Source organism: Alternaria alternata (assembly GCF_001642055.1).
Source record: "Alternaria alternata strain SRC1lrK2f unplaced genomic scaffold CC77scaffold_13, whole genome shotgun sequence".
Taxonomy (NCBI): domain Eukaryota; kingdom Fungi; phylum Ascomycota; class Dothideomycetes; order Pleosporales; family Pleosporaceae; genus Alternaria; species Alternaria alternata.
The window spans coordinates 690,311-711,447 of NW_017306202.1; the positions used below are offsets into that span (position 1 = coordinate 690,311).

At 50.9% G+C, this 21,137-nt stretch overlaps 8 protein-coding genes across 8 annotated transcripts; 4 read left to right on the plus strand and 4 right to left on the minus strand.

The window, feature by feature from the left end:
- Positions 1 to 933: 933 nt before the first annotated feature.
- Positions 934 to 1,935, minus strand: CC77DRAFT_1009911 (hypothetical protein; the record flags this gene model as incomplete). Its single annotated transcript, XM_018523617.1, has 2 exons — positions 934 to 1,566; positions 1,624 to 1,935. The coding sequence occupies 2 exons, from the start codon at positions 1,933 to 1,935 to the stop codon at positions 934 to 936; spliced, it is 945 nt and encodes a 314-aa protein (XP_018384857.1).
- A 972-nt stretch (positions 1,936 to 2,907) lies between these two features.
- On the minus strand, positions 2,908 to 5,974 carry CC77DRAFT_165644 (SNF2 family helicase/ATPase-like protein PasG). The gene is made up of 2 exons (XM_018530386.1): positions 5,586 to 5,974; positions 2,908 to 5,532 (listed from the first exon to the last, which is right to left on the minus strand). Exons 1-2 carry the CDS (start codon positions 5,817 to 5,819, stop codon positions 3,034 to 3,036), a joined length of 2,733 nt encoding a protein of 910 aa, XP_018384858.1. The 5' UTR covers positions 5,820 to 5,974; the 3' UTR covers positions 2,908 to 3,033.
- On the minus strand, positions 5,975 to 7,228 carry CC77DRAFT_165606 (acyl-CoA N-acyltransferase). The gene has a single exon (XM_018530384.1). The coding sequence runs from the start codon at positions 6,736 to 6,738 to the stop codon at positions 6,130 to 6,132; it is 609 nt and encodes a 202-aa protein (XP_018384859.1). The 5' UTR covers positions 6,739 to 7,228; the 3' UTR covers positions 5,975 to 6,129.
- Positions 7,229 to 7,305: 77 nt separating this feature from the next.
- CC77DRAFT_165618 (acyl-CoA N-acyltransferase) lies at positions 7,306 to 8,653 on the plus strand. Its single transcript, XM_018530385.1, has 2 exons — positions 7,306 to 8,020; positions 8,074 to 8,653. The coding sequence occupies exons 1-2, from the start codon at positions 7,720 to 7,722 to the stop codon at positions 8,460 to 8,462; spliced, it is 690 nt and encodes a 229-aa protein (XP_018384860.1). The 5' UTR covers positions 7,306 to 7,719; the 3' UTR covers positions 8,463 to 8,653.
- Positions 8,487 to 10,804, plus strand: CC77DRAFT_165664 (extracellular invertase). Its single transcript, XM_018530387.1, has one exon. The coding sequence runs from the start codon at positions 8,845 to 8,847 to the stop codon at positions 10,723 to 10,725; it is 1,881 nt and encodes a 626-aa protein (XP_018384861.1). The 5' UTR covers positions 8,487 to 8,844; the 3' UTR covers positions 10,726 to 10,804.
- An 840-nt stretch (positions 10,805 to 11,644) lies between these two features.
- CC77DRAFT_1021561 (hypothetical protein) lies at positions 11,645 to 12,624 on the minus strand. The gene is made up of 3 exons (XM_018525285.1): positions 12,305 to 12,624; positions 12,059 to 12,255; positions 11,645 to 12,003 (listed from the first exon to the last, which is right to left on the minus strand). Exons 1-3 carry the CDS (start codon positions 12,511 to 12,513, stop codon positions 11,747 to 11,749), a joined length of 663 nt encoding a protein of 220 aa, XP_018384862.1. The 5' UTR covers positions 12,514 to 12,624; the 3' UTR covers positions 11,645 to 11,746.
- Positions 12,625 to 13,283: 659 nt separating this feature from the next.
- CC77DRAFT_165746 (FMI2 protein) lies at positions 13,284 to 14,827 on the plus strand. Its single transcript, XM_018530388.1, has one exon. It carries the CDS (start codon positions 13,441 to 13,443, stop codon positions 14,407 to 14,409), a length of 969 nt encoding a protein of 322 aa, XP_018384863.1. The 5' UTR covers positions 13,284 to 13,440; the 3' UTR covers positions 14,410 to 14,827.
- Positions 14,828 to 15,359: 532 nt separating this feature from the next.
- Positions 15,360 to 20,937, plus strand: CC77DRAFT_1009916 (FabD/lysophospholipase-like protein; the record flags this gene model as incomplete). The annotated part of the gene is made up of 7 exons (XM_018523618.1): positions 15,360 to 15,985; positions 16,021 to 16,335; positions 16,375 to 16,465; positions 16,595 to 16,750; positions 16,957 to 17,856; positions 18,436 to 18,483; positions 18,544 to 20,937. 7 exons carry the CDS (start codon positions 15,360 to 15,362, stop codon positions 20,935 to 20,937), a joined length of 4,530 nt encoding a protein of 1,509 aa, XP_018384864.1.
- Between the last annotated feature and the right edge of the window lie 200 nt (positions 20,938 to 21,137).

Below are 21,137 nucleotides of genomic sequence, written 5' to 3' on the forward strand. Positions count from 1 at the left end.
CAGAACTCGGCGAGACAGCTCCAACTATGACCCTTTCATGGATGCTTTTTTATTGCTTTTCTACCACAAAATTAGATTTGCGCGGAGAATTGTTATATGGCACTCTATTTTGGCACAACCAAAGAACACTAGTAGCTGTCGTTCGCTCAGAGTTGGAAGCACTACAGGCTCTTGCCCATCTGTCTAGGGCTACCGAAGCCGATTCTTCCCGTCAGGGATGTCACTACGTTGAACGTCGCCGACATCCGTAGTAATGCTGGGAAGTACCATGTGAGCATATAGCAAAAATGGTCTCATCCCAGCGTGCGCTGTCATCAAGCACGGGTCTACGGCCAATTAGAGTTTCACGTTTCACACGCAATCGTAAGAGCCACCTGACAACATAGCACCATGCCATCGGTAAGAACCAGTGTCAAGGAAAGTTCATCGTACCAGTAGACCGGACAGCTCTTCATCTCCCCCTGCAGACCTCCAAAGAAATGCCTAGATCTTTGGCGATCGATGCAGACTTCTACTATTGGATTTGGCAGGAGCGCCGAAGACGTCATGATATCAGTGAAACAGTTCAACATCTTGGTGGCGTTTCTCATTAATGTCACTTTCACTTCACTATCGCACGTAATATGGCATTCTCCGCGGCGGAGACAGATTGGGGACTTCGAATTTGTCTAAGTGACGCTACCCAGTGCGCAATGGCTAAGAAGCAAGATAGAATGATCTTAGGCTCTCATGAAGGATGTTGATATTGGGGAGTTGAGACTGAAATATACATTCCAGTAATACGACAGTCATCGATGAATGGAATACACAAACTCGCACAGGCTATACACAGTTCACCACTCGAGTATACACAGTCTTTGGACTCCGCTCCAGTACTCACTACCCCTGTTCGCAAGCTCGTTCGATCTTGCCACACGTTATGGAGAGCTTTTACTAGCCGCATGTCCCGAACTGCGGCTGGCAACCCCACGACAATCTACAGTAGTCATCCTGCCCATTGCCACACCATCCATAGCTCGAACAGCATCTCCCGAAAGTACTGCCCGTACAAGTCTGGCCACTCCCATCTGCTCCACACCGTCCGTTGGTACTGACATTGGTCGGAATAGGTGCCGCAGAAGAGGTTGGGCTAGGCGTTGGTGTCGTTGTTGGGGTGGGAGTAGGAGTGGGCGATGGCCTGGTTGAGGAGCTGCTAGGAGGAACAGGGATAGGGATCGAGGAAGAAGAGCCCGGCGGCGGTGGTGGTGCCACACCACCACAACTTCCAAAGCCGAGGCGACACCCAGTGCCGCAGAAGTCAAGGGAGTTGCCGCAGTAATAGTACTCCGAGCAGCAACTTCCGAAGACGGAGCCCGCACATGTTGTTACGTTTCCGCATTGCCCATTCGTGGAGGGAATCAGAGTGCCGGAGGGCAGCGGCGGTAGAGCCGACGAGCTTGAAGGGACAGTGACTGAGCTTGTTGGCGGCAGAGGCGTGGGAGTTGGCGTTGGCGTAGTGGTTGGCCCTGGTGCTGCATCACCACACCTTCCAAAGTCAGGCTGACATCCGACAATGATGCCACAGTGCTAAGGTAACCCATGTCAGCATGTAGAACATCGAGATCTTGGGACGAAGATTCGTACCTCGAACTCTGATCCGCAGTAACCATAACTTGAGCAGCATTGATTACCACCACATCTCTGATTGCTGAACTCAGCACCGCAACGGCCTGCCGCTTGCCGAGGTAATAGGTGGTGAGAAGAGCGGGAGTCGAGGTTTGGTGTTGTAGCATTACGCTCCTCGAACTGTTGTGCGACAGTGTTCACGATATTACCTGTACCGTAAAGGTGTGCTCGTGGATGCGCGATGACCTTGGTATCGATTGCTGAGTCAATAAGAGCTGATACTCCTGAGAAGCTCAGGGCTCCTGCCAGAGTGATCAACGCCCACTGCATGCTTGGCTTTTGAATAGAACGACGAGGTATGAGGTCAAACCAAGATTCCCAGCGAGCAAACCCAGGTATTAATCGGACTTTCACATGGCTTTACGGAAGCCAGGGAAAGAAATCCTGGCGCAAAGGAGTGACCGACCAACTCGATATGGCGGATGGACTTACGGAGTACTTGGCTAAGTGCAAATGAGGCTCTTTCGAGCCTGGAAGATATGCAATAGACCAATGAGAAGGCAACTCCAAGCTCGTCATGCAAATTGAAAATGTAACATTTGATGGTCGTACATGTCTTCTTAGGTATCCACGTTATTGCTAATATGGAAGTCAACCGACGAGTATGTTTGTGGGGCCTTTTGCGGTTGCATGTGTTCAAATGGGTGAATAGAAGCTTCCTGGAAAACTAGAAAGTGGCCAGAGCATCACGACTTTGGAGTACGGTGATGCATCCAAAGTGTCGCGTCTCAAGTGTGAATCTTGCCAACGCTCTTCGATCTCAGTTGGTATCACACAATTCAGAAGATAGATGCTCTATGAAATAGCTCCAGTGGTGAGGTGGGGCATTTCAGATAGCTTCGGCACCTGTCCACGTGCACTCGTAGAACTAGAAGCTTTATTTGGGAGTCGAAAGAGGCTAAATGTGAAATGCCGATAATACCGAAAGAGGACCAGGGTCGACATGGCAACGACATGCATGCCGGGAGCTCTCATGCGAAGGCTTGTGGAAACATGGAGAGTAATGCTCGATGCCAGGTACCATCTGATGTGGGGTTGCTTTACCGGGTAAGTTGGCCGTCTTCTAGAAACAAAAATCAGCCGCTGCAATTCGCACAGCCTGGTTTCGTCGGCTGACGAGACTCACTAAAGAGCCGTATGTCCAATGCGACGTGGTAGAACTCATTTGGTGGTAGATTCGGCGGATTTGAGAACACCATGTGGTGTGGAAGCAAAATAGTGAGTCCTAACGTGGCTATCACGCGCTGACCCTCTCGTGGGTGACAGACTCAGCTACCAAGCATCTACCAACGAAACCACAACACTATCAAGCCTCTAGTCGGAATACCCAAGTAAAAATATCGGAGAATGAAACTATTATGGACGCCATCATGCCCTCAATCCTTCCATGAGAGCACCCTCCTCTCTCTTCCCTACAGCCTGGAAAACGGCTCCTTCCCCACCAATGTCCAGTCCCTTCTCCGCTCTTTCATACGCTTCATCACTCCTGTCCAAAAGAATTTCCAGCTCCTCTTTTCGCAATACGTTGCCGCTTTCCGTGCCTTCGACATCAAACTTCTCGCCGTCGCTTCTTCTTAGCAGTTTTTGTAATTCTTCGACCTCTTGTTCCTTATCGTTCCCCCGTGTTCCGCCCCGATCATTGCGTACTCCGCCTTTTCGAATGACAAGTTTCTCCAGCCGGCGCTTCGCTTCAGCAGATTCGAGGAGTTTCTGCTCGACGGTGTTACGTGTCGCGAAACGGTAGACGATGACATTGCGCGTTTGACCGATACGATGCGCGCGATCCATCGCTTGTAGATCTTGTTGAGGGTTCCAATCGCTGTCAAATAGAATGACCGTATCTGCGGCCGCGAGATTAATGCCCTGGCCACCAGCGCGAGTAGAAAGAATGAAGATGTCGGCAGCTTCTTTGGAAGATGATGGCTTGTTGAAGGCTAGAATCTGGTCCTGACGATCTGTTTGTGCAACTGAACCATCAATACGGGCATAGTTCCATGACCGTAAGTCGAGGTAGTGACCGATAAGATCCAAGGTAGTAGTAAATTGAGAAAATATGAGGACCTTGTGACCGCGACTTATTAGTTCGGGTAGAAGTGAGTCGAGTAGAAGCATCTTGCCGGATGTTGACACGAGTGTTTCATCTGGCTCTGTCTCCGAGGCGAACGTTTCAGCGCCATCTGTATCCGCCTTGATGAAAGGATTGAAAAAATTGTATGGCGAATTGCAGCACAGTCGAAGCTGCATGATGGGGTTACCTAGTTTTTTCTGCATGAGCTGACGTTTTGCTATTTCGAACGTCGCAGCTCGTATCTTCTCGTCCTCGGCGTCGGAACTCAACTCTGCCTCCTCTTCCTCAGATTCTTCTTTGTCCAGTCCGTCGAAATACTCATCATCACTCACTTCTTCGTAGTTCTTCTTCGACCTGCCCCGGCTTCTCGTTGAGGCGACAGAAGCGGGGGTACCTGCACGAGACGTCTTCGTGCTCTTGTTGGGCGTTGCCCTACTACTCAAAGCTTTGCGCTTAAGACCGCCACTAGTACTACAAATACTCAAAGGCGTCCCCGCTCGGCTGCTGAGGCCAATGCTCAGCCTCTCCACAGCCTTCTCTTCGAGATAGGATCGACTGGTGCCGTCAAGGATCGCCTGATACAGCTCGCGTTGCATCGACGTTAACGGCGCGTACAACACATACTCGCGTTTCTTGGGCATCAGGCTTTCGACGTCCGTCTTTACCCGACGCAGTAGGAATGGCTTCAGCACGGCGTGGAGTGACTTCACCAAGTATTGCTGTCGCTCTTCTGATAGTAATTGTTCGAAACTCGACTTGTCTTTCAGCCCAGAAAAGTCGAACCAACTCTCGAATGTAGACAGTTTGTCAAATACTGTTGGCAGAAGGAAATGAAGCAGCGACCACAACTCCACAAGGTTGTTTTGAAGTGGCGTACCAGTAATAAGTAGACGGTTCGCAGACTGGAACTGTTGCAGCTCGCGGATCAGCCGGCAGTCGAGATTCTTGATGCGATGTCCTTCATCGATGATGATGAACTGCCAGCCAAAACTTGTCAGGTACTTGCGATCGTTCATACAGATTTCGTAGCTGGTGACCATGATAGGAAAGTCGGCAGTGCCTGGGTTCCGTAGCCTGGTTTTGCGCAGTCTCTCGCGCTCTTTCTTATCGCCGTGGTATAGCATAACCGGCATGCTGGGTGTCCACTTCTCGAACTCTGCAACCCAATTGCTTGTGGTACTCAACGGCGCAGCAATCAAGAAAGGTCCATATGACTTGTTCTCCCACAAATGTGCGAGCATCGCTATAGTCTGGATGGTTTTGCCCAGTCCCATCTCATCCGCCAGAATGCCATTGATACCGTTGTTGTAGAGTGATACCATCCATTCCAGTCCCTCGAGCTGGTATGACCTCATGGTGCCTCCAGTGACCAGTTTCGGTTGCCGCGCGGATTTGAGGTCTGTCATGCCAATGTCACTTGTTTTCACGTTATCTTTGTCTTCCTCTGCCGACTCTTTCAACGCTTCTCCTACGTCCTGGTGGCCTGCCTTCTTCTCCAAGTCTTCTTTGCTAAAGTAGCTTGAAATATCAGAGGTTTGCTTCTTCGGCCCTCCACGAGTCTTTGTGTCTGACTTTTTCGGCCTCCCTTGGCGTTTCCTCGGTGTCGCATCCTGTTCTTCCTTCTTCGCCGTTGTCGTACCGTTGGCCACAGATCCGCGTGTAGCTCGTCGCTGCGATTCTGCTGCTGTTGTATCGGCGATCTTTTCGCGCTTCGAGGTCTGGCCGTTTGTCTGCTTGTCTTGCGCATTTTCTTGTTCTTCCTGCTGCTGCATCTGTGCGAGCATGACTGATGCGTACAGCTGCAGTACTTGTCAGCGACCATATAGATTGCCATTCAGGTAGACGGACTGACCTTGCTCTTGTTCATCAAGAATTCCAACTGCTGGAACTTCTTGTCTAGAACCTCTCTGCCACTCTTGATGTCTTCCTGTCTCTCCTTCTCGAGTTTGGCCTCACGTCTCGCATCATCGTTTTCGCGTTGCGCCCTCATGCGCTGTTCTTCTTGCTGCATCGACTTTGGCACGCTCTCTGTCTCCATGTCGGCTGGTGGTGGTGATGACGCAGGGGTGGAATGTGATGCAGGCATTACGCTCGTAGCAGGATAAGGAGTCACGTCGCGTATAGTCTAAGGCAGTAGGGAAAGATAGGCTCAGTGTGAGAGAGATGGAATTGAAAGTAGCGCCAGGGGCAGATGGCGATGACCGCATTCGACGGGACGCGGTCGCGATGAAAGGCGAGGACGCGCTAAGCGAAGAATCGATGACGAATGTCGCGACGCGCGATCACGCCTGAACTTTAAATTACTCCCATCCCGACGCGTTTGCGTCATGTCCCTGGTTACACCACAACGCGACACGATTACCGTATCCAGCGTACATGTACCTGTAGGCACTCTATTAGAGCTTCAGGCGATAGAACACAGCATCGTTCGGGTTCTCGTAATAGCTATCGACCTCTTCAAATCCATAGCCCTCATATATCTTTCTCGCAGTCGTCATGTTTCGTAGCGTATCGAGCAGCATCTCCTTGTAACCCAGCTTTCTCGCGTGCGAGATGGCAACTTCCATCAATGGCTTGCTAAGACCCAGACCCCGCGTTTCTGGTGCAAGATAGAGTCGCTTGAGCTCGCATGTTTTGGTAGGCGGTGATGTTGAATGTGCTAGCAATGTCGCAGATGCAGTGGTGGTAGGCGTCGTAAAGAATGGTCGGATAGCTATGCATCCTATAGCCTGTTCATCCTGTCTTGCGGTGCTGAAGCCGGCCTTCTTGCCTTCAGTCGGCATTGCCGCGGCGTCTCCGTTTCCTGCTGAGGAGCATAGTAGCCACAGCGCCCCTCCTTTTTCCGATGCATACTTTCCAGGTAATTCCGCCAGTTCGTGGTCGAAGTTCTGGAAGTCGAGGCTGACAGGCAATGACTGTGCGTATGCTTTGAAGAGCTGCCCCACTACCTCCTTGTCACCCGGGAATTCAGCATCGCGTATCTGAATGTTCGGAAACTTTGACATGTCGAGTTACTTGAAGTTTTAAATTTCTAGTGGGTAACGCAGTCTGGTTGGATAACTCGAGATCGAGGATACAGTTGGTGGGTTCTAGTTTTGCAGCGTGGCTTGACTCACTTCATAAGTAGATGTGCCCTGCGAGATGTCTTTGTCGAAGGGCGCAGTTCTAGGCTGCCGTAGCCGGACTAATCCCCCCACATGGGTTGGGTGGGACTGATGTTCTGGTGGTTTCGGTACAGGTGGAGCAGCATCCATGAATGTAACCCTGCACCCACTTCAGCCAGACTCGTTTGTATCGCACTATATAATCATATCTATCTCAATTTATTTCATCAAAGTCACGTGTTGGTCCTGTGGTAAGTTCACAGCAATCATTCACAGTCAACAAAACATCTAATAAGACTCAGGTCTAGTGGTATGATGTACGTATTACTCAGTCTCAAGACAATTCTTCATCATCTAACATCTTCCTAGTCTCGCTTAGGGTAAACCCGAGCATAGTTTGCGAGAGGCCCCGCGTTCGAGTCGCGGCAGGACCCAATATCTTTTTTTGCCTTTCTAGAGGTCATTGGATGTAACACTGATATCTCTTTTTGCCCGGGCAGCATAGAGTATCCAAGCAGCTTGCTCTGCTGTAACGCGGCTATAATTCACAGTCAGCCTTACCGTACGACAAACTGTCACCACGCTACCAATAGAGCTCGCGAGGAGCGTCTCTTTTAAAGTTAATCAACGGACCGCATCCTTGTCGCTTCCTCTGCGCTTACGAGAGATCACTTGCCCCGTCACTATCTGGCTAGCGAAGCACTTTGTAGCCTCTGATAATATCTTAATCTCTTCCACGCCCACTCTGTCTTCTGGACCACCCGCCGTCCTTAGAAAGTCTTACTTACATTCGCGCGCATATATAGCTATTCTCACACTCTTGAATGTCGACGTGCCGTCCTGTTGCCTGTTTTACCGTTTTCCCATAGCACCCCTCATACAATGACTATCCGGCTTGCAACACCCTCTGACGAGCCCGCCATGGCATCTCTCTTGACCAAAGCATTCTTCGACGAGTCGCTCTTTGGCCAGGTTATGCATCCGTACCGCGACCAGTATCCGGATGATGTCAAGATATTCTGGTCAGAGTACCTGCGAAAACACTGGAAGATAACCAACGAAAGACTGTTTGTCGCAACGACAACGGTAGATGGACGGGAAAAAGTTGCCGGCGTAGCTATCTGGCGCCGAGACGGCGACGACGAAGGGAAGCGTAGAGTGGAGAGCGAGTGGGTTGATGTCGGTAAGTGCCTTTGTAATACATCTAATCAGACAAGTATGCTGACGGCTCTACAGGCACAGATGTCTTCCAGCCCCTTCCCTCAACCCAGAATCGTGCTCTAGATCCTAGCAAGCGTAACCTTTTGAACGATTCCTATCCCTTCTTTAAGCATCACTGGGACGGTGACCGCAGAAACAACTGGTATCTCGATCTATGTGGAGTTCATCCAGACTATGCCGGCAAGAGGCTCGGACAAGCACTGGTCGGTTGGGGCCTCGATCGCACGAGAGAAGAGGGCGTCCATGCGAGTGTCACAGCTAGTAAAGGAAACGAACGGTTCTATTTGCGATGTGGGTTTGATGAGGTAGTAGGAAATTGTACGCAAGGAGAAGGCAACCCGTTGAGCAAGGCCGGAGTTGAAGGTGGTGATGTACTGTTCATGTTTCCCAAACAGAAGCCGTAAGATGTATGCACGTAAGGGCAAAACCGCTTCAAGCACCAGCCAGTACCCATACTTCGCATAGCCTCTTTCGGCGCGTTTATTTTATAATGTCCGACATTGCATCAAGACATGCCGCGATATTACCAAGCCGTTGCTCGGTCCGACGTATTGGCACATTACTCGCTAGTGAAGCGACCAACCTCACCAGCCAATCAGCGAGACCACCAAATTGTACCGAACAATCTCCCGGTGCCTTTGCGGGGAAGTACTTGCGCGCTTTCTTACTATCGTCGTCATTGTGCGGGTAAGCACGAGTAAGTAGCATCATGTTCCAGCAATTAAGAACGGCACCGCAAGTCGAAATTTTCTGGAAGTACTTCATTCGTTCGAGCATTTTGCGGCCATGAAGCGCTCATCAACCGTTCTGGCGTCTCTTGCAGCACTGACGACAAGCCATATTATCCCTCGTCAAGAATCCATCGACTACAATGCAGCTCCGCCAAATCTGTCCACCTTAGCCAATTCGACTCTCTTCGATACATGGCGGCCAAAGGCACACGTTCTTCCAGCGTTTGGACAAATCGGAGATCCATGTATGCACTACACCGATCCCGAAACTGGTCTCTTCCACGTAGGATACCTACATTTGGGAGCATCAGGTGCTACTACAGACAACCTAGTCACTTACAGGGACGTGAATCCCGATTCGGAGCCGTTCATTCGTGCAGGCGGCATCAATGACCCCGTCGCTGTCTTTGACGGCAGTGTTATTGAGAGAGGAGTTAATGGCACACCGACGTTGCTATACACCAGCGTCAGCTTTCTACCCATACAATGGACAATTCGGTACACCCAAGGAAGCGAGACGCAATCGCTCGCGTTCGCTAGAGACGGTGGAAGCAACTTCACAAAAGCAGAATTTGGTCCGGTTATCCCCAGTCCACCATTCGCTGTCAACGTCACGGGATTCCGCGATCCATTCGTGTTTCAGAACTCGCAGGTTGATGGCTTGTTGGGTAAGCGGAACGGAACATGGTATACAGTCATTTCTGGCGGCGTACATGGCAAAGGCCCAAGTCTCTTCTTGTACGCCCAATATGATGATGAAGATGCGGATTTGTTCCAGACGTGGGAGTATTTGGGTGAATGGTGGCACGAAGCAGCAAACTCGACATGGTCACAGACGGGCTGGGCTGGGCGCTGGGGCTTCAACTTTGAAGTCGCCAACTACTTCGCCCTGGATGAGCAAGGTGCTAATGAGGAAGGCGAGATCTTCGCCACAATCGGCGCGGAATGGAGCTACGAACCCATTGTACCTCAAGTTTCGGACAACAGGGAGATGCTTTGGGTCGCTGGAAAGCAAGAGCTTGTCGATGGTCAACTGAAGTTCGAGCCTACAATGTCCGGACGACTCGATGCTGGGCGCTCAGCTTACGCAGCGGCAGGTAAAGTCTTATATGCAGACTCGCAAGCTAGCAAAGCAAGTGGCGCGCCTGATCGCTTCATCACATATCTCTGGTTGACTGGCGACTTCTATGGCACCTTGACTGACGAATTCCCGACTGCCCAGCAAAACTGGACAGGATCACTATTACTCCCGCGTGAGCTTAGCGTCGGCCGCTTGAATGTTGTCGACAACCAGCTCTCCCGAGAGAAGGGTTCTTGGCGTGTAGATCAGGAACACGACAACGGTACCGTTACCCTCGCCACTCTACACCAAAAGATCGCTCGTGAACCCTACGCCGCATTCCAAGACAACGCCACCAATGTCATTACGCAAACGGGTGGATCCATGGCGAGCGTGATGAAATTCGATGAAAGCCCAAAGTCAAAGCACTGGATGATGACTGCATCGATAACCTTCCCCTCGCGCTCTGACTCCCTGCGAGCTGGCTTCACCATCCTTTCTGGTTCCCAGGAATCTACCAATATCTACTACCAGTTCGGTAATGAGAGTCTTATCATCGATCGTTCAAACTCTTCTGCCGCGGCGCAGACTACGGATGGGTTCCTCACCGAGGTTGAGACGGGCAAGTTCCGCTTGTTCGATGTTGCGGGTGGATATGGAAATGAGACAAAGGTTGAGACTTTGGATTTGACGATTGTGGTCGACGGTGGTGTTGTTGAGGTGCATGCGAACGATCGATTTGCGATCAGTACTTGGGTGAGGAGCTGGTACGCGGATAGCAGAGACATTAGTTTCTACGTCGAGGGTAGCGATGCTACCTTCAGCAATGTGACGATTTACGAGGGTTTGGTTGATGCATGGCCGGAGCGAAACTAGAAGGTATTGCCGATAGTGAAGTATGTAGTTTGTAGAATGTACACTAGAATCGCTCAATCGATACGTATATCAATCCACCTCTTCCAATTAAACATCCTCGAACAGTCATAAACTAGAGGGTATTCCTGTTGGTATATTCGACTGGTCCAACATACATCTTCCGGCCCTGAACAACAAAGTAAACCAGGGAAAAGATCACAACAACCCCGTAGATAAGCACGTTCCAGTTCATCAAATCGGGAGTAGGAGAAGGAAACGTTGGGAAGAAGGCAAACAATAGTGCCACGCAGAGGTAAAGAACAGAAATGCTATTGATCCAGATACTAGTCTTTCCTAAGCTAAAGTGGCAAGGCAGTAAGGTCTCGTTCCTCTATCTTTTAAGAAAGATGCAGGAGATAGAAATGATGTAGGACGACAACATAGCACATGTACTGAGTAAAGCGATACTGTTGAACGCTACGGTACTGCTAATATTAATTAAGGAGAGAAGGATTAAAAATACAAAAGACAAAACCACAGAATTAAAGGGTATGTCCTAACTAGGCTGCACTCGCAAAAGGAACGCTCTAAAGGGGACGCTATAGTTGTGTGCGAAAGCGAACAACTGCCTTAAACACGTTGCAACGTTGTTTACACACCTAAATATTGCTATAATAACAATTATAGACGCGAGGACTGTGGTGCTAGTAGTTGATTAGGTAACATTATACATGATTTGTATATGCGGTTAGCTAGTTAGAGTTGAAAGCACACTCTCTACATCCCTAAGACTAAAGCAGAAGACGATTAGCATTAGGAAACCTAGACTGCTGTTTACAATTGCTGTCTAAATTATAGCTCTTAGTAGCGTCCTAGATGTATCCTAAAGCTCCTTGCTTATGTAGGTTGCTGTGTCTGATCTAAGTAGTGTAAATATAGGAGCGAGTTAGCTAATTAGACAGGATAGACCTATGTTACCTTACCTAGCATTATCCTAGAAAGACCTAAATACTTAGCTAGGCTTGCTGTGCGTTCTAAGAGCCTACATAATAGTGAAGATAGCAATAAAGCTAAATATGTGGAGGACTAGCACTGTGGCTTCAACAAGGGGAAGTTTGCGTGCGAGAAGCGTGTTGAACAGTATAGCAAAGCTCGCGACTGCAACAATGAGGAGTGTACTGTGCCAACGTTCTGGAACGTAGTTGTTGTTGTTTAGAATGATCAAGCCTTGGATTTGGCCGCCAGCTAGGAAAGCAACGGAGGCGATACCTGTTTGCCAGCCAAGAACACACAACCAGCCTAAAAGTATCGTTAGACCACTAAAGTGTATCGATTCCCAAGGCATGATACTGACCGACAACATAGCTCAGGAACCTCTGGTGCTCTCGAGGTGCAAACTCAGAGACCCAGTGATATTGACCGCCTGACGTGGGGGCCATGGAAGCCATCTCAGCCATAGATGCGATGACAAAACCCATACCAACTGCAGTTCCGAGAAAGACGAATATCGCACCGCCAGTACCGCCGTTCGTCAATGGTATGGTCAAAGTACTAACAACCATCAGTTTGTAGCCACCACGCGACTCAATACATGTCTCACGTTAACACAGTCTCCCATGTAGACATTAAGATCATCGAGTATCCAAAGATGGAAACGAAACGGAAGTTCCGGCGCAATTCTTGCGTTTTTCCCATTCTATGCATGTCTTTCTGGTCTTCGGCTGTTCCTATCTTCTCAGCTGTGGAAGTGGCATTTTGTGGCTCGCTGTCGCGAAGTTGCACGTCGGTGTTGGTTTTAATTGTGGTCATCTTGTCATAAGTTATAACGAGTGTAGTAAGCATATGAAAAAGTCCGACGTCGTACTACGTGAGCGCGAATGACTGGAGAGTCGACAGTAAGAGATTTATGGAAAGTCGACATATTCCAGGATGCCTCTGATCAACTATGAGTTAACCCTGAGCATGCAGTGCGTGTTGCCCGCAAACCAGGATACTGCATATTGCATGTACCACCAAACTGCTCTTGGCTACACGCACGCATGCCTGGTTTTGACATGTCAAATCAAAATAGTCATATAAGACGGTCGAGACGCTTCAAGAGGAAGCTGGTCAAAGACTGGTGGGTCGCTCTGCGCGGTTGATTGCACGCTGCGACCGTTCCCTTGCATGGTAAGCGAAGCGAGAACTGCCACAGGGCTCGAAGCTGCCAGAATATCGTGACAGCCTCGTATATTCAATCCTGGGTCGCACGACTAGTCACGGTGCAGGTGAAGTGAGACAGGAGGAAGCTTAGAATATGTCGAGTGGGTGGGGAAGTTACGTCAGCGCTGTCGGGCGCCTCCTTTTGGCTAGCGACTGCCGCGGATGAGAAGGCGCGGTGGCGCGCTCCCACTCCCATGTGGTCAACGGGGTACCCAGCCATAGCAAGCTCGCCATGAAGTGTATTGCGCCTGGTCTGAAACCACCAATATCTTCTTCTTTAGGGTGTCTCGTTTGGTTGCTCTAGGAATTGCGAGAGATCTCATCCGGCCTGCAACTCCCCGATTGAGCGTATTGCTGCCTGGGCTCGCGCCTGCCTCAGACGCGCCTCTAATAAACCGCACTATCGTGTCATCATTCACTGTGCCAGAAGCAATTCCTTCGGCCCGGATCCACAAAGCCCTGCCCTTCGCGCCGTCTGCTCCTAACAAGACACGCTCCCCTCAACACCCCGCCTACGGGTCCCAAACGAGAACCATGGCGACAATACGCGAAGAAAAGACTCTGTCTGACCTCCCCAACGGGCACATGCGCAACCAACACGAATACTCGTACCGCCTCCCCACAGCCCCCCGCATTGTGGTTCCCCCTCCCACGCTCACGACCGACATGCCAGGTCTGTCTCTTGGTGGCACACCTGGAGGCGATGTAGACATGAGCTTCTTGAACGAGTTGGACCTCGAGGACATCATACAGAAGAACACGCTGCTAGAATGGGCATACGAGCGACGGAGACAGGCACAAATGATACTGCCGTGGGTCTATCTTGGTCCTATGGTGGCAGCCAGGGACAAGGCTTTTCTAGAGCGAGAGGGCATCACCATGGTACTGGCTGTTCGTGCCCAGGCCAACAGCATGTCGGGCGCCATGCAAGCTGCTACCCAGGTATGCATGGAGGTGGGCAGCATCGAGTCTCCCAGTTTCTACAGCCTCACGCCCAGGTTCCCGGACGCGACGAGCATGATCAACTCGCACATCGCACGGGTACGACAACACAGCTTGGAGACAACAGGGCAGGCCACTCTCGGAAAAGTGTTAGTCTTCTGCGAGTCTGGCAATGAGAAGTCAGCTGCCGTGGTCGCAGCCTATCTGATGCAGACGCTCAACAACATCGATTACATCAAGGCTATGCAAGTCTGTCAAGCGCAGCGCTTCTGCGTTAATTTCGACGATGTCTTGAAGAATATCCTACGCTCCTATTGGGATATTCTCCTTGCCCGACGCTCCATCGCCGCCTCTTACGCGCAAGCGCCACACCAGAATGGTCTTAGTAACGGCTCTGCACAGCCTGCATCACTGTCCCTTTCCTTCTCGTCAAGTAAGCAAAAGCGAGGTATTGAAGATACAAGGGATGGCGACGACGATACGAACATGGAAGATGGCATGGATGCGTCGGATGTGCTCCGGTTTACGGGGCGCGACGTTACTCCTTTCCAAGACCGGTAGACATAATCCTCTGGCAGTTGGCGATTTCGTTGATTTTGTATCAGGCGTTCACTAGCATTATACCCTGCATGATTCAAGGCGTTATCAAGCGGTGCTTGGCATCAGAAGGCTTACTCATATCCGTAGTATCGCTGGGCACTCCCATGGAACGGGTAAGCACATCGGCCTTTTCATTCAGGCTACCCAAAACCTTGGCCAGTAGCCGCAACTGGTTCTGTCTCTTCTAAAACATTTTACGCTCTACCTTTCCTTGCATTTTCTCCTTCAATCAGTGCTCCTGCGAAATCTATATGACTGCGTCCTCCTAGACGGCTTTGCTTGCCCTGAGCCGATGACGTGACTTCGTAAATGACACATGGGACGATTGTGGGCACCTGCTTAGGCTATCCTTCTCTGGTACGTGGCTTCTGCAGAACAAAGATGCTATCTAATAGGCAAGCAGGTTCGTTCTCATGCTGAGGTGATTATGGATGAGCTACTCGTGACTTCTGCGATTCAAACAATAGCCATAAGAATAGGTGCTCTCGACTGAGAAGCTTTGACTATCGCAGTGACTGCACCAGGTGCAGAAAACATTTGCTCCGCTGTAATAGCCTCTTGGTCAGAGTAAGATCCCAGGACTAATCGCCTCAGAGTGGTAATTGGGGTACAACCTCTAAACGAGCTTCTAGTGACTATAGCGTCGCTAAGACGCGTATTGTTCACCGGATGCATTCTCAATATTGCTGTCGCGTCAGTGGTCACTGACATTCACTTGACCTCTAGAGGTCGCCGTTACTCGCTAAACGCACGGTAGTCACGATGCGGTGCCTTCGGATTGGATAGGTAGCAGATACAGTCTTTTCCACGGATCTCACATACCAGAGACCCGCAATCTTTCTCGTTTATGACGGACTACAGAGTATCGGTACCCAATCAACGCTTACACCAAATCATTACAGTCTCAAGAAATGCCATACGAGCTTCGACCCGAGGCCAAGTTGAAACGACCAGCACGTTATGATGAGTCGGACGACTCAGATCTCAGCGGTTCGCCAGAACCAAAGTCTGAGAATCGAGATTCGGTCATCGATTCACAAGTGTCTCCACCCCCAAATACGTTGACTGCGACCCCCGGCGCACCAAAACCTTTGATTCTCCCCACAGGCGCGCCTCACCTCTCACCAAACCCATCGCCAGAGAAGGACAAGCCTGAAGTACCCCGTGCCACAATCCCAAACACAAGTGATCCCCGGGGGCCTCTAAAGTCTCGTGGGATGGCCCACGTTAAGTATGTTAAGAAACCCAGTCGCGAGAATGCCTCGCCAGAGACTAAACGCGCGAGACACTTCAACAAGACCGCCAAGCGCATAGCAACATCCCTGGAGGATGGACATTCGCCTGCATTCTCCGCACCTAGACCAGCAGCGTTCCCCTCGCTGACGGACAATGCCCCACCATCGCTTCCGGTTGCGATAGAACTCACCAAGCATGGCATGAGAGAGCTGGTGGAGGCTATGGACGCCGAAGATTATGAACGAGTACGAAAGATCAAACGCCAGTTCGCAGCCAAATATGAGGCGGACACAAGCGTCTGGTACGATAGTTTGAGGAAAAATTGGCCTACCGCAGTCACATTTCCTACGGCATGGCACTCCCAATCCAAACATCTCTCACCATACTAATGATGCAGGTGACCTTTGAAGAGCTATGGCCGTCAATACGCCAGGAAATCATCGAACGGATCCTTGACGACTTCGCGCAGAAGAACTATCCATCCCCGTTTTACCCAGTATGTCGCATCTTAGATATCACCAAGGAGAGACTAGATGCGATCATGGCTGAGAACGCCAGAGTCTGGACCGACGACGAAATTCCACCATATTTCAAAGAGTACAGAAGGCGGTATCCTAAAGCCATCGTCGACCCCGACGAGCCTCCACCTCAGTGTGTTGTTGAAGCGATTGCATTCTTGAAGCAAAACAGTCTTCCGGGTAGTTTGTTGGGCGAGTGGCAGACTATGCCGGCAGTCGAAGTATTCAACAACCCAGCCCCGTTTTACCTCCCCACCAAGAAAGTTAGTAATGAATTGTAGAAGTCTTTGGAGTCGCATACGGGCTACATAGCAAAATCGATAGAGCCTTTTGTTCCTGCTCGTCTTCCCCGTCAGTCCAAACGTGAGCATCCTGACACAATTTCTTCTCAGGAAGCCTTTGAACTGTTACGGCGTAGTTCGCAGGATGCTCAAAATCAAGCCAGTCGAAAGCAGCGAGACGACAAGAAGCTGCCGCCACCGCAATGCCGTGTTTGTGGACAGACAGGCCACATTTATTGGAAACTCGATAAGAATGGAGTGCACGAGGTAAGTACTCCCGTTCCCAGACGTGTTACGAGAGAGCCGAAGAGAGTACCCTAAAGCTATACATTTGTTGTAATCTGCAAGTGCAATAACAAAGAGTACAGCGAATACTCTCAGGGTACCTGTTCCACCGCATGCGTCCATCTCATAACAGCCGAATGTTTTCGCAATGTCAAGATATACAAGTGACTAGCTAACACCGTCACAAGTGCCCTCGGCGTCGACAACAAGTTGCCCAGCACAACGCTGAACTTGAGATCCTCCGCGCGCAAGCATCCTCCGAAATCAAAGCCTTCAAGGAACGAGACTTCGCAATGAAGAACATCACTCCCAACTGTTCACTGTCAGAATCTACTCCCATAGATGCCGCCCCGTACCTCGAAGCCTGGCAAGCGAATAGAGCAAACCCAAATCTACACTCCCATCTTCAGCAGCCGGCAGCTTTACCCGAAGACGGCCGAGCCAAGTATATCAACCAGTTACAGACGGATAATCTGTCGCATCCAGGGTGGGTACGAAATCAACTTACAAACCGCCGGTCGACTCTTACCAGTCAAATGTCAACTTCACACGTGGCTGGCAAGCGAATGAATCCGCCCAATCTACCACCAAGACCACAAACCTCGAACTCCTCCGCAAACCCTCTAATCTGGCCTAATTCCCGGTGCCTGGCTCGCAGGCAAGGAACCAGACTCCATCCACAATCTGCTACATCCCAGATACCCAAGAAGCGCGGTCCGTACAAGAAGAAAGAGGGGAAAGAGGGGCAAAATAGTATTACGCCACCTAACAGAGTAGTGGGAAGAGACGGTATGGTCTTTCTGAGTAGTCCGAAACAAGCGCAGGATGAGATGGTGTCCCAGAAACGGGGTGGGGGTGCAGATGCGACAGTTGAGACAGGATTAGTGACGCCGCCAATGGAGCAGCCGCAGCCGTCAACACCTTCTTCGACCTCGACATGTAAGGTTGGGGAGACATACACAGTGCAGAAGAATGTAGGGGCGACGAAGGAGGTAAAAATGCTGCGGCATTCTACTATACCACCAGTACCACCAGTATCTGAGACAAATGCGGCATCTGCGATGGAGAGCAATGGGGCCAATGCTACGGTACTGCCTCGATAGCCGTACCAGGCTTCTCCTGCACAAAAGTCGAAAGGTGTGCCTTCGTTAAAGGAAATGGCAAGAGCGGTCATGGACCAGCGACAAGTTAATGGAGGGAAAGAAAAGGTCCCGACGATGGATACTGCACAGTAGTTGAGGAGAGGATGGTACTACACTTCTTTTTGGACAGAAAGAATGCTTTGATAGCGTATTGTTGATGTTTTGAGCGCCTCTGCTCCACCATAATGTCTAATACTCGAATCATCTTTACCAAGCATTCCGTGTGTGTTCATTGTGGGCGATGACTTCTCAGGTGGAGACAAGAGTTGATTGGCGCTAGGTTCAGCGTTCCTGCATGGCTTGGCAGACGTTGTGCGGGCGGTCATTCGATCTCGCGTCATCCCGAAACCAGCTTTCGGCGGAATTTTGCGGGCCTCCAAGCAGGTTGTCTGCTCCGTCATGCTTAACGCATTTGCATGAGCCCAGGTGGGCTTTTCGCACTTTCCCATGTGACTGACTTGCACGGCTCCATCATCACAAATAATTCCTTCCTTTTGCCCCCAACTTGCGCATGGCAGGCTACAGGAACACGCGCAATCTGGGCCAGCTCTGGCTGCGGGGGACGCGTCGTGGGTAAGCTAGGATATCACGGCATTATATCCCCATGCTAATAGCACAAGCCTACACACGAAGCGTCCACTCTCCCACCGATCCAAAGCTGCTACACTCGGTCTGCAATATGGCCCCCCATGCCTCCTCGCGACTGCCGCGACGTGCTATCTCACGTCGGAATCGTCGCCAATCCCCCTGTTCCGCCCCATCCATCTGGATTCGCCCTCTCTCAAGCGGTACTTCTTCGGCGGCAGCGACGACAAGCAAACCGAAACCACGTCAGTAGGCGACGCTGAGAGGCAGGTAAACAAAGACGATGCCGAGAAGTCGGGCCAGCAAGATCCGCCATCGCAGAAACGTGTTGCCAAGGGCTACAGCGAAGAGGATGAGGACGCCGGCGAGAGCCAGTCCGCCTGGCAGACCATAACGGCCAAGTTCCCGGCCTCGCCATCTCCTTCGAAGCTCGGCGACACCATCATTGACTACATTGTGCCCAATTGGGTCAAAGTCCTGCCTGGTTTCATTCGAAAACTCCAGAATGAACTCTCAATGGCGCCGGGCTCCCTTGCCGAAGAGATCTGGTACCAAGCCAACGACCCCGAGATCAACCCAGAGATCATATGGGATGCCTCGGTGAGGGTCTCCAACGAGCTGTGTGATGAAGAGAAGGCATTTCTGAAGAAGAGGGCGCAATTCACCAAGGCTGCACTTGCGCGATATCTCGACATCCCAGAAGCCCAGATACACCCCGATGATGTACCCGTCATTGCCATGTGCGGTTCTGGTGGAGGTCTGCGAGCGCTCGTGGCAGGTACATCGTCGTACCTCTCTTCGAAAGAACACGGTCTCTTCGACTGTGTCACCTACACGGCGGGCGTCAGTGGCAGCTGCTGGCTGCAGACCCTCTATTACTCAGATCTCACCCAACGCAGTCACGCTCGCATCATTAGACATCTTAAGAACCGCCTCGGCGTGCACATTGCTTTCCCACCTGATGCCCTAGAACTGCTCGTCAGCGCGCCAACCAATAAATATCTCTTGAGTGGGCTTGTGGAGAAGGCCAAGGGCATCCCAGATGCTGATTTTGGTCTGGTGGACATCTATGGCGCATTGCTTGCCGCTCGTCTACTTGTACCGAAGGGTGAACTTTCCGTCAGCGAATACGACTTCAAGGTGTCGAACCAGCGACGATTCACTGACAACGGCTCGCATCCCCTGCCCATCTACACCGCAGTACGACACGAAATCCCATTGGCCGAACAAACAGATACAGACGTCATCGCTGCAGAAGCAAAAGCGAGAAGGGAGGCCTGGTTTCAATGGTTCGAGTTTACGCCATACGAGATGTGGTGTGAGGAGATCTCAGCTGGCATACCTACCTGGGCAATGGGTCGTCGGTTTGAAAACGGACGCACAGTCTGGCGGGACAATGGCCTGGCTTTGCCTGAAGTGCGCGTCCCCTTGCTGATGGGCATCTGGGGATCTGCCTTTTGTGCAACCCTGTCACACTATTATCGAGAGATCCGACCCCTCATGCGCAGTCTCACCGGTCTCGGGGGCAGTATCGACGCCATGATCTCCGAGCGCGATGATGATCTTGTCAAAGTTCACCCCATTGACCCCGCCGCCATGCCCAACTACGCTCTCGGCATGCGTGAATTCCTGCCTGCATCGTGCCCTGAGAGCATTTTCGAGCAAAAGAACTTTCAATTCATGGACGCAGGAATGTCAAACAACCTACCCATCTACCCGCTTCTCCGACCTGGACGTAATGTTGACATTCTCGTCGCCTTTGATGCCTCGGCCGATGTCAAGACTGACAACTGGTTGAAGGTAGCAGATGGGTATGCTCGCCAGCGTGGTATCAAAGGCTGGCCTGTTGGTGCAGGGTGGCCACCCGATGATGAATCCATGGAAGACCTGCAAAAAGATCTCGATCGCGCCCAAGCAAAATCTGAGCAGCAAGCTCAAGAAAAGCTCGAAGAAGCCAAGGATAAGAGTACCGAAGACAAGAAAGGCGGCAAGAAGAGTAAAGATTTAGGCTACTGCAACATCTGGGTTGGCACTACTGAAGAACGCACTTCCGATTCCGCACACCCTGAACCGAAACAAGTAGACGAAGACTGGGAGCTCATGCATCCTGAATCTGGCATCACTGTCGTCTACTTCCCTTTCCTTGCCAACCCAAAAGTACCCGGCGTCGACCCAAAGGTCAGTGACTTCATGTCAACGTGGAACTTTGTCTACACACCCGAGCAAATCGACAGTGTCGTGAACCTCGCTCGCGCCAATTACAGCGAAGGCGCTGAACGTACAAAACGCACTGTCCGCGCTGTATACGAACGCAAGAAAGCACAAAGAGAGCAGAGAGAAAAGGACGAGCGGGAACGACGATGGCGATGGAAGTTGAGCCAAGGAAGGATAGCTGGTCGTCGTGTCGGAGGTGAGAGTGAGCATGGTGATCAGTTCAGCTAAGTGAGGGCTGTGTAACACATGATGGATGAGGTGATGACATGGAGTTGGAGGAGGCTTTTAGGCTTTTGGAAACGATAGAGGACGCATTATACCCACTTGGATCAAGAATGAAAATATTCACATTTTACGTATACTTCAGCGCCTTCGACATTAGTGTCGAGGATGCTTAAGGTCGCTTCTTGGACAGTGGAGATGAGCAT